This window comes from Oryza brachyantha, chromosome 9 (assembly GCF_000231095.2).
Source record: "Oryza brachyantha chromosome 9, ObraRS2, whole genome shotgun sequence".
Lineage (NCBI taxonomy): Eukaryota > Viridiplantae > Streptophyta > Magnoliopsida > Poales > Poaceae > Oryza > Oryza brachyantha.
In genome coordinates this window covers 7,408,753-7,419,943 of record NC_023171.2, presented here as the reverse complement: position 1 = coordinate 7,419,943, position 11,191 = coordinate 7,408,753, and the positions used below count along the sequence as shown (strand labels likewise).

Genomic DNA, 11,191 nt, shown 5'->3' with positions numbered 1-11,191 from the left:
TTAAAAAAAAGGTCTCTAGCCAATTATAACAAGCTAAGCAATATCCCTTCCATTTCATACAAGTAGATAATTTGATTATGTTTAAATTCATCGATATATATCAATGTATATTATATATCAATTTATTAGCATATGTATAAATATAAATAGTGTTAAAAAGTCTCGCATTATGAAACGAAGTATGTGCCAATAGATCTCCAATATGGCTCGCTGCCACCACCAGCCATTGATGTCCTTCTTGAACTATGCTTATATATTGAAGTGATCTTTTTACTCGTGCTTATGCTTATATGTCAAAATTTAAATTTCAACCATAAATTTGGAGTAGATTTTAGGGTTTTATCATATTTTTCAGTCTTAGTTTTTAAATCACTAAACACACATACATATATAAAAGTTTTACTTATAAATTATTTTTATTTGTAAATATATCGTGTGGGTTATTTTCCCAAGAAAATAAAACAAGCACACCTTATTTATCATCCGGTATCACAATATTACTATAGCAAGTTATATTTCATTACTATGTAAAACCATCGTAGTATAACCATTCTAAATATATCTATACTATTATTTTAATAAAAAGTCATATCCAAAACGACGATATTATCAAACTGGAGTATAATCTGAAGATAGTTGGACCATGCATACTGCTGACCAAATGGCAGAGGCAGATTATGTGATTAATGGCAAGGCTGCTGCGTCAGTGCCGGCCACCGAGGCATGAGAGAGCGACGACGACCGACGAGCGAGCTCCAAGCTCATGGGATCGATCATCGATGATGCATGCCGCCCAGCGTAGTAGGATTTTGGGCTCATTTTTTGAATCTTTCACAACTAAATGAAACAATAAATATATATGAACATTAAAACAAATTATACAGTTATAAATGAAATAGTGAGATGAATCTTTTGAGCCTAATTAGTGCATGATTAACCATAAGTACTACAGTAACCAATATGTGTTATTGATAGATTAATTAGACTTAAAAGATTCGTCTCACGGTTTTTAGCAAAATTTAAAATTTGTTTTATAATTAAACTACGTTTAATACTTAAAATATATAACCGTACGTGTTGATATGACAACTCTCTAAAAAAAATTCTGGGAAACGAAGGCAGCCTAATCGGATAATCCAGCTGATCAGATCGATCAGAACCTCATGAAAACAGCTGAGAGGGGTAGCTAGGTACTGCTCATCGCACTGTCCTGGCTCAGGCGCCAGCGACGTTATCTAGACAACAAAATGTGTTTACTAGTAATCGATAATTTTTTACGTATACGAGCGACACAACCAAAATAAAATATAGAGAAAATATCAGTGACGGACGGAGCACGGGCAGTCACGGATTTGCCTGACAGGTGGCTCCGGCGCCACTGGTCCACTATCTCTATTTGTCTAGTGTTTGGCCAAATTATCGTTTGCTTCTTTGATTTATATTTACAGTTTAAATTTAAAGTTAATTATAAGCTAGGTATAAATGTTTTATTAATAAATTATTTTGGTTGTGTCGCTCGTAGGAATAAGCGTAATTATTAGCCATACATCATGACGTCGTATTCACCGCACCGTTTCACTTCTGCTTCTGCGTATGCTTATGTTTAAGCTAAAATTTAAAATTTCTATTTTTAGATCACTAAGAATACGTATATAAAAATTTTACATAAAATATTTTTCTTTGCAAATACATCATTTGACTTTTTTTCACTTAAATCTTAACAATACACCCATTGTCTTACAAAGTTGATGCTTGTTACCCTCCATTAATGTTTGACCGAGCTCTCAACCCTTCTTGTGAGTACTGGTCCCTGTTTGGGGCAGTCTGGAGCTCTAGCATCATACAAAGCTGCCAACCAAAACCACTATTAGCCAGAAAGTTCCTCCCAGGTACAATAACATATTTCTCCTAGGTACAATAACATATCCCAACACGTCATAAAACGAAACCATGCGACGCGAGGCTGAATTCAAGCACCCACACTGCCTGCCGGCTATCCTCCACCCGTAGCCGAAGGGTTAGAAATGGCCCCTACCGGCTTAGCGATGGATCGTTTTTGGTTGCCTAATTAATGAGCATATTATAAGGCGCAAGTAACAGTAGCGTACAGTCATGTTTAATGAACAGATCGGATAATTAATCGAAACCCAGATTGACACGCCCAGCCCCATGCCCATGTGCATAGCCAAGCATGCACGAACGTACCATTGCCTCCTTGCATCAATGTGTGCATTGGCTGCCCACTGAATTAAGATGCACCTGCCATATATGCAAAATTTAGCCTACATTGTTAAAAAGAGATACCCCAAGGTCAAAAGTAATTAATTAGTTTGAATCATGTAGGAATATCGATAGGACCAAGGCCATGTTCTTTGTTGGTTAGTAACCAGCACGAAAAACGAGACAGTAAATTAACATATCATGAATTAATTATTAGCTATAAAAAATAATTAATATGATTTTTTAAGCATCTTTTCTATACTATGAGTGGTGGTGGTGGTGAATCTGTCACCTGCCCCACCACCAACTCCTTCCATTTTTAAAAGAAAAAATAATTAAGACATATATATCAAATCACTTTTATTAACTCTACTTATTAACATGCTAATGATATTTTTAATAAAATTTCGTTGCAACGCATGAGCGATATATTAGTCTATTAAAAAATTTAGCAAAAAAAATACACCATTTAGTATTTGGGAAGCTAGCGTGTATGTGGAAAACGATAGAATTGTTGTTAGTAACAAGCACAAATGAACGCAGCTAAGAATATGTATGGAGTATCAGTAATATTGTTTAAAGACATACGCCAAGATCAAAAATAATTAATTTGAATATATATATATCGGGCTAAGTATATGTATGAAGTATCAGTCATATTGTTTCAAGTGTTTTTCTTTTCAGTTTTGTTGTGTTGGACGCCGTTGAATTTTGCATATATTGTTTCACCATTTATCCTATTAAAAATTTGTGCAATTATTATTTAAGAGATTTAAAAGAAAAAATGACTATAAAAGAAAAAATGACTATAAATCTATATGTTAACCACATTCACTAACTTTCTATTTTTTGGAGAAAAAAATTACACAATGAATAGACCCATATATCAATAAAAATGAATGTAGTAATTAAAAGATAATATATGTAAAAATGTTATTAATAACATGTTAATGATTGTTTTTAATAAAATTCATTTATAACATATGGGCAATAGGCTAATCTATAAAGTATTCTATATCTAGTACATTAGTAAATTGTGCTATTGTTTTATTTGATGGGCTTTTGAAGATTTTAATGCTAGAAAGATTGTCCTTAACGGGATTAAACCATTTAACCGAACCATCGGCACACAACTTCCTCAACTAGAGCCATCTTCCCCGTCGCCTCATTAATTACTGGGATCAATAATACTCACCGAAGATTATCCGCAGCTGCACATATATTCCTAGGTTAATTAATTAGTTGGCCTCGTTACGTTAATTAACAATCCTAAACTACAAATACTCTCTCCGATAATAAATATTTCACACGGTTAATTTTAAACAGTGAAGTGGCCATTCATCATATTTTAGTACAAATATAAAATTATAAGCTATATGTTGAAATATGGAAATGGATTATAATTCCGTAAGAGGACGTCCTCTAGTAGTTGTTTGCTTGTCATCGAAATAAATAGAAAAAAAGTTGAAACAATTTGAAAGATAGATTAATGTATGATATGTTATTTTACAAAATGCATGTCCAATTTCAAACTCTATAAACTGTAAAAAAAGATACAAGTTAAACTCTGATTAATCTATACAAATATTAATAGTCATATTTGTTTTCTTTTTTAACTCCTAGAGGTCTAATTTAATCTTCTAATTTTGTATACTCCTATATCACACAATAATCTGACTTGTTAAAAAAATTAAGTTTTTAGAAAACCATTAAGTGACTACTTTAACTAATTTTAAACAAATTAAAACTCAAGTTAATTATCTTCATGTCCTTATCTATTTATCATTTTGGGGATGGAAGAATATACAATAATTATGCATGCTCGTATTTAGTCGGGTTTCTTTTCTTCTAAGCTCCAACGTAGTCACTTGTTTTAGGGAACAAAATTTGACTAAAATAATCACCTGTTTGGAACGGATTTAGATGAAGAAAGAAGCGATATCTCAGGTGTTTAAAAGAATTTTCCATTAAATACCTCGAATAACAAAACATACCATAACATCAGCGTGTGTGACGACCAATTTTTCCTTTTTCTTGAATACTATCCCATAATAATCTTATTTTTCGTTTTTCTGTATCTAACGTTTGACCATTCGTCTTATTTAAAATTTTTTGGCGATTAATTTTTTATTGTTACTACATAATAAAATATGAATAATACTTTATACGTGACTAATTTTTTTAAGTTTTTGTATAAATTTTTAAAATAAAATAAATAGTTAAACGTTGGACATGGAAAAACGAAAAATGAGTTTATATGTCGTGACGGCGACGAGACTTGCTTACAGCGTCTCCCGTCGCTACAATAAAAATGATTTTTCAACGACTGAACGTGATAATTAATCGCAGGCGAGTGAATCATCGGTCATCGGCAGCAAAAGAAAAAATGATATAAGGAACTGTTAGATTATGCAAGGCCTGCAAAAAATAATTTTTCGTGATGACCATCCCTTTACCAACATTAAATACTCCCCCATATCTATTTCACAGTACCGATTCAAAAGCATAAGACTACTGAGCTCTTCACTTTCAGCCCATCTTTTCAATCTTCTTATACTTTTTAAAATTTTAACTTTTAACCTTTTAACCTTAAATTTAGAGTTTATTTAGGGTTTTCTCATCGTAATTTATTCTTTAGACTTTACTTTTAGATTCGTAAGAATATGTATATAAAAGTTTTACCCACAAATTATTTTTCTTTAACAAAAATATCATTTCGTTTTTTCTAAAAAAAACCAAACGATGACCACCTTTACCCATTCCAATGCAATTATTTTCTATTTTATCCACTTCCAATACATTTACTTTCTATTTTTACAAACTCCGATACAATGAATAATTAAAAAAATAAACTTATGTAAGAACAAACAAAACATGATAAATAATCTTATTTTGAGATTGAGCTCAAGTTGTGTCAACTGTAATGAGCTAAGGAGTAAATTTTACTAAAATAAAGTATCCATTGAGGCCTATAAATAGTGCAGCTTTGCTCACTACCACACTAGCTAGTGCACCACACTCTCTGGCTAGCTCTTCTCCGAGCATGGCCACCGTCACAATGTCGTCGTCTCTGCCCACGGCCATGGCGTCTCTGGCGACGTCGCTGCGCGCCCTGCCCGCCCACGCCCTCGTGCCGCTCGTCGCCTCGGCGCTCCTCTTCCTCGCGGCCGTCGCCCGCCGCGTGCTGCGGCGGCAGCGGCCGGTGTACCTGCTCAACTACAGCTGCCACCTCCCGGACGTCGAGCGGAAGGTCAACCTCGAGGTGTGCGAGTACTTCGGCCAGCGCTGCCGGCACTACTCCGACGACACCGCCGACTTCATGCGGCTCATCTACCGCAAGTCCGGCCTCGGGCAGGAGACCTACGCGCCGCCGTTCATCTTCTCCGGTGAGTTTCAGAAGACGCAGGCCTTCGCCGTGCAGGAGGCCGAGGAGGGCCTGTTCGCCACGGTGGCGCACCTGCTGGCCAAGTCCGACGTCCACCCGAGGGACATCGGCGTCGTCGTTGTCGCCTGCTCCATGTTCTCGCCGGCGCCGTCGCTGTCGTCGATGATCCTGCGGAGGTTCAAGATGTCGCCCGACACCAAGACGTACAGCCTCGCCGGGATGGGGTGCAGCGCCGGCACGGTGGGCATCGACATGGCGGCGCGGGCGCTGCGGGTGCGGCGGCGCGGGCCCGGCGGGTACGCGCTGGTTGTGGTGACGGAGAACACGAGCCTCAACTGGTACTTCGGCGAAAACAAGCACATGCTGGTGACCAACTGCATCTTCCGCGTCGGCAGCGCGGCGGCGCTCGTCACCGACGTCCCGGCGCGCCGCGCCGACGCCAAGTACGAGCTGGTGCGCACGCTGCGCACGCACCACGGCGCCGACGACGCCGCCTACAACGCCGCCGTGCAGATGGAGGACGAGGAGGGCAACGTCGGCGTCGCGCTCACCAAGGACCTCGTGCGCGTCGCCGGCGCCGGCCTCCGGCAGCACATCGCCACGCTCGCGCCACACGTGCTCCCCGTCTCCGAGCTGCTCAGGTATGTAATGTAATGTGCAGTCAGTGAGACCACAACCTCTCGTCTCGCCTCTTCGCCGCCATTAATGGCTGAACGAAACGCATGCGTGCATCCATATGCAATATATATGCATTCAGATTTTGACAGATTTCTTTCAGACGCCTTAAATGGACATAGAATTTGCTCTTTCAATTGCTGCAACAGATTAAATCTGAGCTTAAAAACAGAGTATTCAGGTTGCATCTACTCGATCATCCCTCTGTTATTTTTGGGTTTAGCTACCTTATATATTTCTATATTACAAAGTTATAAATTTACGTTTTCCAACCCCAATATATATGTTGATACCCCAATGTATTTGTTTTCTATTTGGTAAAGTCTGCTGCAATAATTCTTTTAAAAATAAAATCTTTTTAAATAACATTTTGAGTTGAAAATGATTTTTTTTCGTTGGATGTAGTAGATATTTAAGATATTTTTCTTTAATTTGTTCCAAGTCATTTGTTCAGACCGTACGGGGTAAGAACTAGTATAAATTTAGCAAAACAGAGAAATTTTTGGTATGATAAAAGCTTTTGTGAGAAAGAAATACTAAGTGTATGCATGCATATTTTCAGATCTAAATATATTAATAAAGAAAGCCCTCATATATTTACTGAAGTAAAATACACTTTTTCAAGGAGGCACAAAAATATATTTGAATTCCCCAAGCATAGATCAAGGGCATGTTTTTGGTTACTGGTCACACTTTGCTACCATGAGTTAATAAAAATTGTGACACTTGTCTAAGTTCAGATTTTCAAATCCTTAGCTACACCATGACAAGCTTAAAATAATCTTACCATATTTTTTTCGTGTCATTGACATGTCAATTTAGTTTGCTGGAATAGAATATTGCCTCAATTGTATCTTCAACCAAGCACTTGTCAAGTTAATAAAAAATACCTAAATTTAAGTATGACAATATATGGCTAGCAACCAAACACAATATACGAGTTTATGAATCAACGACATATTCTGCAAGACTGCAACTTAGAGAGAAGCCAACGTGTAAGTGTGTACAAAACCATATAAGTAAAAATTAAATATTACCTCCATTTTTACTAATTAACTGCGTTGACTAAATATATACTGTGTGACCTATAACAAGCACAGTTAATTAGTATTTGAAACGGAGTCTAGAAGTCAACAATATCACTTTCATCAATAAATTTTAGTTTGATGTATCTCAAAACTTTTAACGATGCATGGATATGCATTACATCTTATCTACTTATTTTTAAAATATACTATGTGTTACATAATCTCAAGTATATATTCTCAATTAGGTTAATTATAGTGTGGTTGATTAGATGTATTATAGGGCAACCTGTTCTCTAGCTGGTGATCACAATTAAAATTGTTTTACTCTAAAGGCAATCTATAGTAAACTTGATGCTTTATTGTACTTCTCCTTTAGAACAGTCCCCATTAATTACATTATCACTCATTCCCATCTTTAGGCCTTGTTTAGTTCCAATTTTTTTCAAAAACATCACATCAAATATTTGGACACCTAAATAAAGCATTAAATATAGATAAATTAAAAAACTAATTGCACAGTTACGGAAGAAATTTTGAGACGAATCTTTTGAGTCTAATTAGAAAGTGATTAGTCATAAGTGTTACAGTAACCAACATGTGCTAATGACGGATTAATTAGGCTCAAAAAATTCGTCTCGCGGTTTCCAGCCGAAATCTAAAATTTGCTTTATAATTAGACTACGTTTAATACTTCAAATATATATCCGAAAACTTGATATGATTTTTTTGTAAAATTTTTTTGCAAACTAAACACTACCTTAGAATCCAAACTACTTATAAATCAATCGGGTCACCTCCCAAGAGTTAAAACATGCGGCAAGTCATGGACATAGGGCATGTCTGGAGAGTTTCTGATAGCTGAAACTTCTCACATAATCTTTAGAAGTCAGAAGCTCTCTTGAACAAGCACTCAGTTTTTAAGAATTTGAAGTTGCAGAATCAAAAAATAAAAAACTAAAAACTGTAAAACCCAACTTTTCTATAAAGCTGGCTTCTCACCGTCTTGTCTTAACATCTTAAGCTTCTCACCGTACAAATTTAGGTATCATTTCAAGCTTTAAGTTGGCACAGTGCTACGTGGACACTGTGATATATGCCATTTCTGTACACATTTAATACCACATGCACGCCCGGCCCACACGTAGCCACCATTTTTTTCTCTTCGAGAATCATCACGTACTGCCTCTGCATGCCGATCGAGCTATCAAACGCAAAATGAATACTACGAATGATTAATTATGTTAGTTAATTAATGGCGTATGGATGGATATATGGATGCAGGTACGTGTGGCGGGTGGCGCGGCTGTACGTCGCCGGGAGCCCGAAGGCGGCGGCGGCGGTGGTGCCGGACTTCCAGCGCGCGTTCGAGCACATGTGCATCCACTCCGGCGGGAAGGCGGTGATCGACGCGGTGGCGAAGCTGATGGCGTTTGGGCCGCGCGTCGTGGAGCCGGCCCGCGCCACGCTGCACCGGTTCGGCAACACCTCCAGCAGCCTCGTCTTCTACGAGCTCGCCTACTTCGAGGCCCAGCGCCGCGTCCGCGCCGGCGACCGCCTCTGGATGCTCGCCTTCGGCACCGGCTTCAAGGCCTGCACCAACGTCTGGCGCGCCCTCCGCGACGCCGCCCCCGACGCCGACAACCCCTGGAACGAGTGCGCCCACCGCTACCCCGCCGCGCTGCCGCCGCCGTCCACGCGCAGCAGGCCGCCGCCGGCCGATCACCGCGGCGGCGGCGGCCGCGCGGTGGCGGATGGCGCGAGTGTTAGAAGTGATAAGCTGTCTTAAGTTTACGTACGTCCCGTTGTGAAAAAAAAATAAACGTTAGTTTTTTTTTTACTACAAAGTTGGCTTGAGTTTTTACTACATCAAGTATTCCGTTGAGTAAAACCCGTTCTGTGTTTTCCTTTGTACTTCCTGGAAATTAGAAAGAAAGTTGAGCGATAAATACATTTGTGATTGATGGGAGTATTCTGTTGTTGTTGTTGTTAATTTCGGTTAATTATATATATTTACTACAGGTCTACAGCTATTATCTTTATCTCTAATATTGTTGTTTATTTTCTTTGGCTCACCATTTCACTCAACTTACCACATACTCACATATATATGTCCACTCAAATACTCAATTATTTGAATCGAGTAGCACCATATCAGAGTTTTGTGTATATGTTGCTACCTTCATATTTAAACATAGGACGATCTTTTGTATGCAAAACTTTGACAACTATTCCAATATAATAATAAGAGATTTTTTAAATATTTTTGAAAAATATCTCAAGATACAATATTTTTCAGTGTAAATATTTAATACCTTAAGGTACCATGTACCTTGAGGTTTCAGAATTTTGCATTAGAATTTTTGTTACCTCAAGATACTTTAAAAAAGCTCTAACAATAATATCTAACAGAATCTTAATATTATAAAAGTACTATAAAGAAAAAAGTTCACCCGTGCAATTTTCATGCTTCCAAACTAAACAATTTAAGAGTTATCAACGACAAAATTTGACCGAATAGAATCAACAATGTCATATATTTTAAACACAGATAGAGTAATTTTGAGATTTTAAATACAGATGGAGTAATTTTGAGATGAATGATTATTTTGTGACTAGCCAGGTTAATACTCAATTCTAAAACTAAATAACCTCATTGTATGCACTAACTTTCCTACAATTAGGGAAGGGGATGATGAACCCATCTTGTCTTTGTATCATGGGAAGCCCCTAGATCGGTCAAAAAACCTAGCATTCATGCATGCAAACCACAGGCATAGCAAAGTGCAAAGGGCTCTGCAGGTCTCAGCAAACTGAGGAGAGCAGTAGCGGTAGTACGTGCAGTGCATCACTGTCGTCTCTGTCGTCGGCATGAACACTCGAAGTCTGACCATGTCGATCGATGCCATGCTAGCTGCCATTGATGATGATGGTTGCCGGCATTCATTGACCCCTGCTGCTCCTTCCAGTGTTATCTCCACTAGTCTACGACACAGGCCTGGTTTAGTTTCTAATTTTTTTAAAAAAAACATCGCATCGAATCTTTGGACATCTAAATAAAACATTAAATATCCATGAACATTAAAACTAGTTACACAGTTACGAGGGAAATCATGAGACGAATCTTTTGAGCCTAATTAGGACATAATTAGCTATAAGTACTACAGTAACCAACATATGTTATCGACGGATTAATTAGACTCAAAAGATTTGTCTCGTGGTTTCTGAGCGGAATCTGAAATTTGTTTTTCCATTCATGTCCAAAAATCCCTTTCGACATCCGGTCAAACGTTCGATGTGATTCCTTTAACAAAAAATCTTGCCAACTAAACAACCCCACAGTTACTGCTTGTACTACACCCAATTTGTGTTCAATGAGGCTCTTGCAGAGATAGCCTAGCAAGTGGCATGTCGCTATGAAAGAGCATAGTTTTCACTTGGACTGACAGATTGTCTTCTGTTACTATTCATCCTAGCTAAGGTGATAAGGTCCCATTTAGTTCCAAAAACATCACATCGAATCTATAGACACCTAAGTAAAATATTAAATATAGATAAAAAATAAACGAATTGCACAATTAGGAGAAAATCAGCGCAGCACAGCAGCGTGGGAGAGGCGGCAGTGGGGATAGAAAGGGAGGCGCGACGACTGGGCGACGTCGTCGCAGCACGGTGGCACGGCCGACGTGCCATGTTGGCACGTGGGGGCGGGTTAAGACCCATTTGGACTAATGATGACATCCGAAACAAGTTGAAAAACCTAAAAATGTGTTTTAAGAGTTTAGGGACCTATATGACACACCTACACAAGTTAAAGGACCACCCATGTACTTCACTCTTCTTTTTTTATCCGTTACCGAAAACTCCTTCAACGTGACAAAAAAAA

The 11,191-nt window shown here is 38.2% G+C and overlaps 1 protein-coding gene across 1 annotated transcript; it reads left to right on the top strand.

Annotated features, from left to right (window-relative positions):
• Positions 1-5,233: 5,233 nt before the first annotated feature.
• LOC102704276 (3-ketoacyl-CoA synthase 17-like) lies at positions 5,234-9,001 on the top strand (the record flags this gene model as incomplete). Its single annotated transcript, XM_040527808.1, has 2 exons — positions 5,234-6,246; positions 8,590-9,001. Coding segments are annotated over exons 1-2 (1,395 nt in total), but the record flags the coding sequence as incomplete, so codon positions are not given.
• Between the last annotated feature and the right edge of the window lie 2,190 nt (positions 9,002-11,191).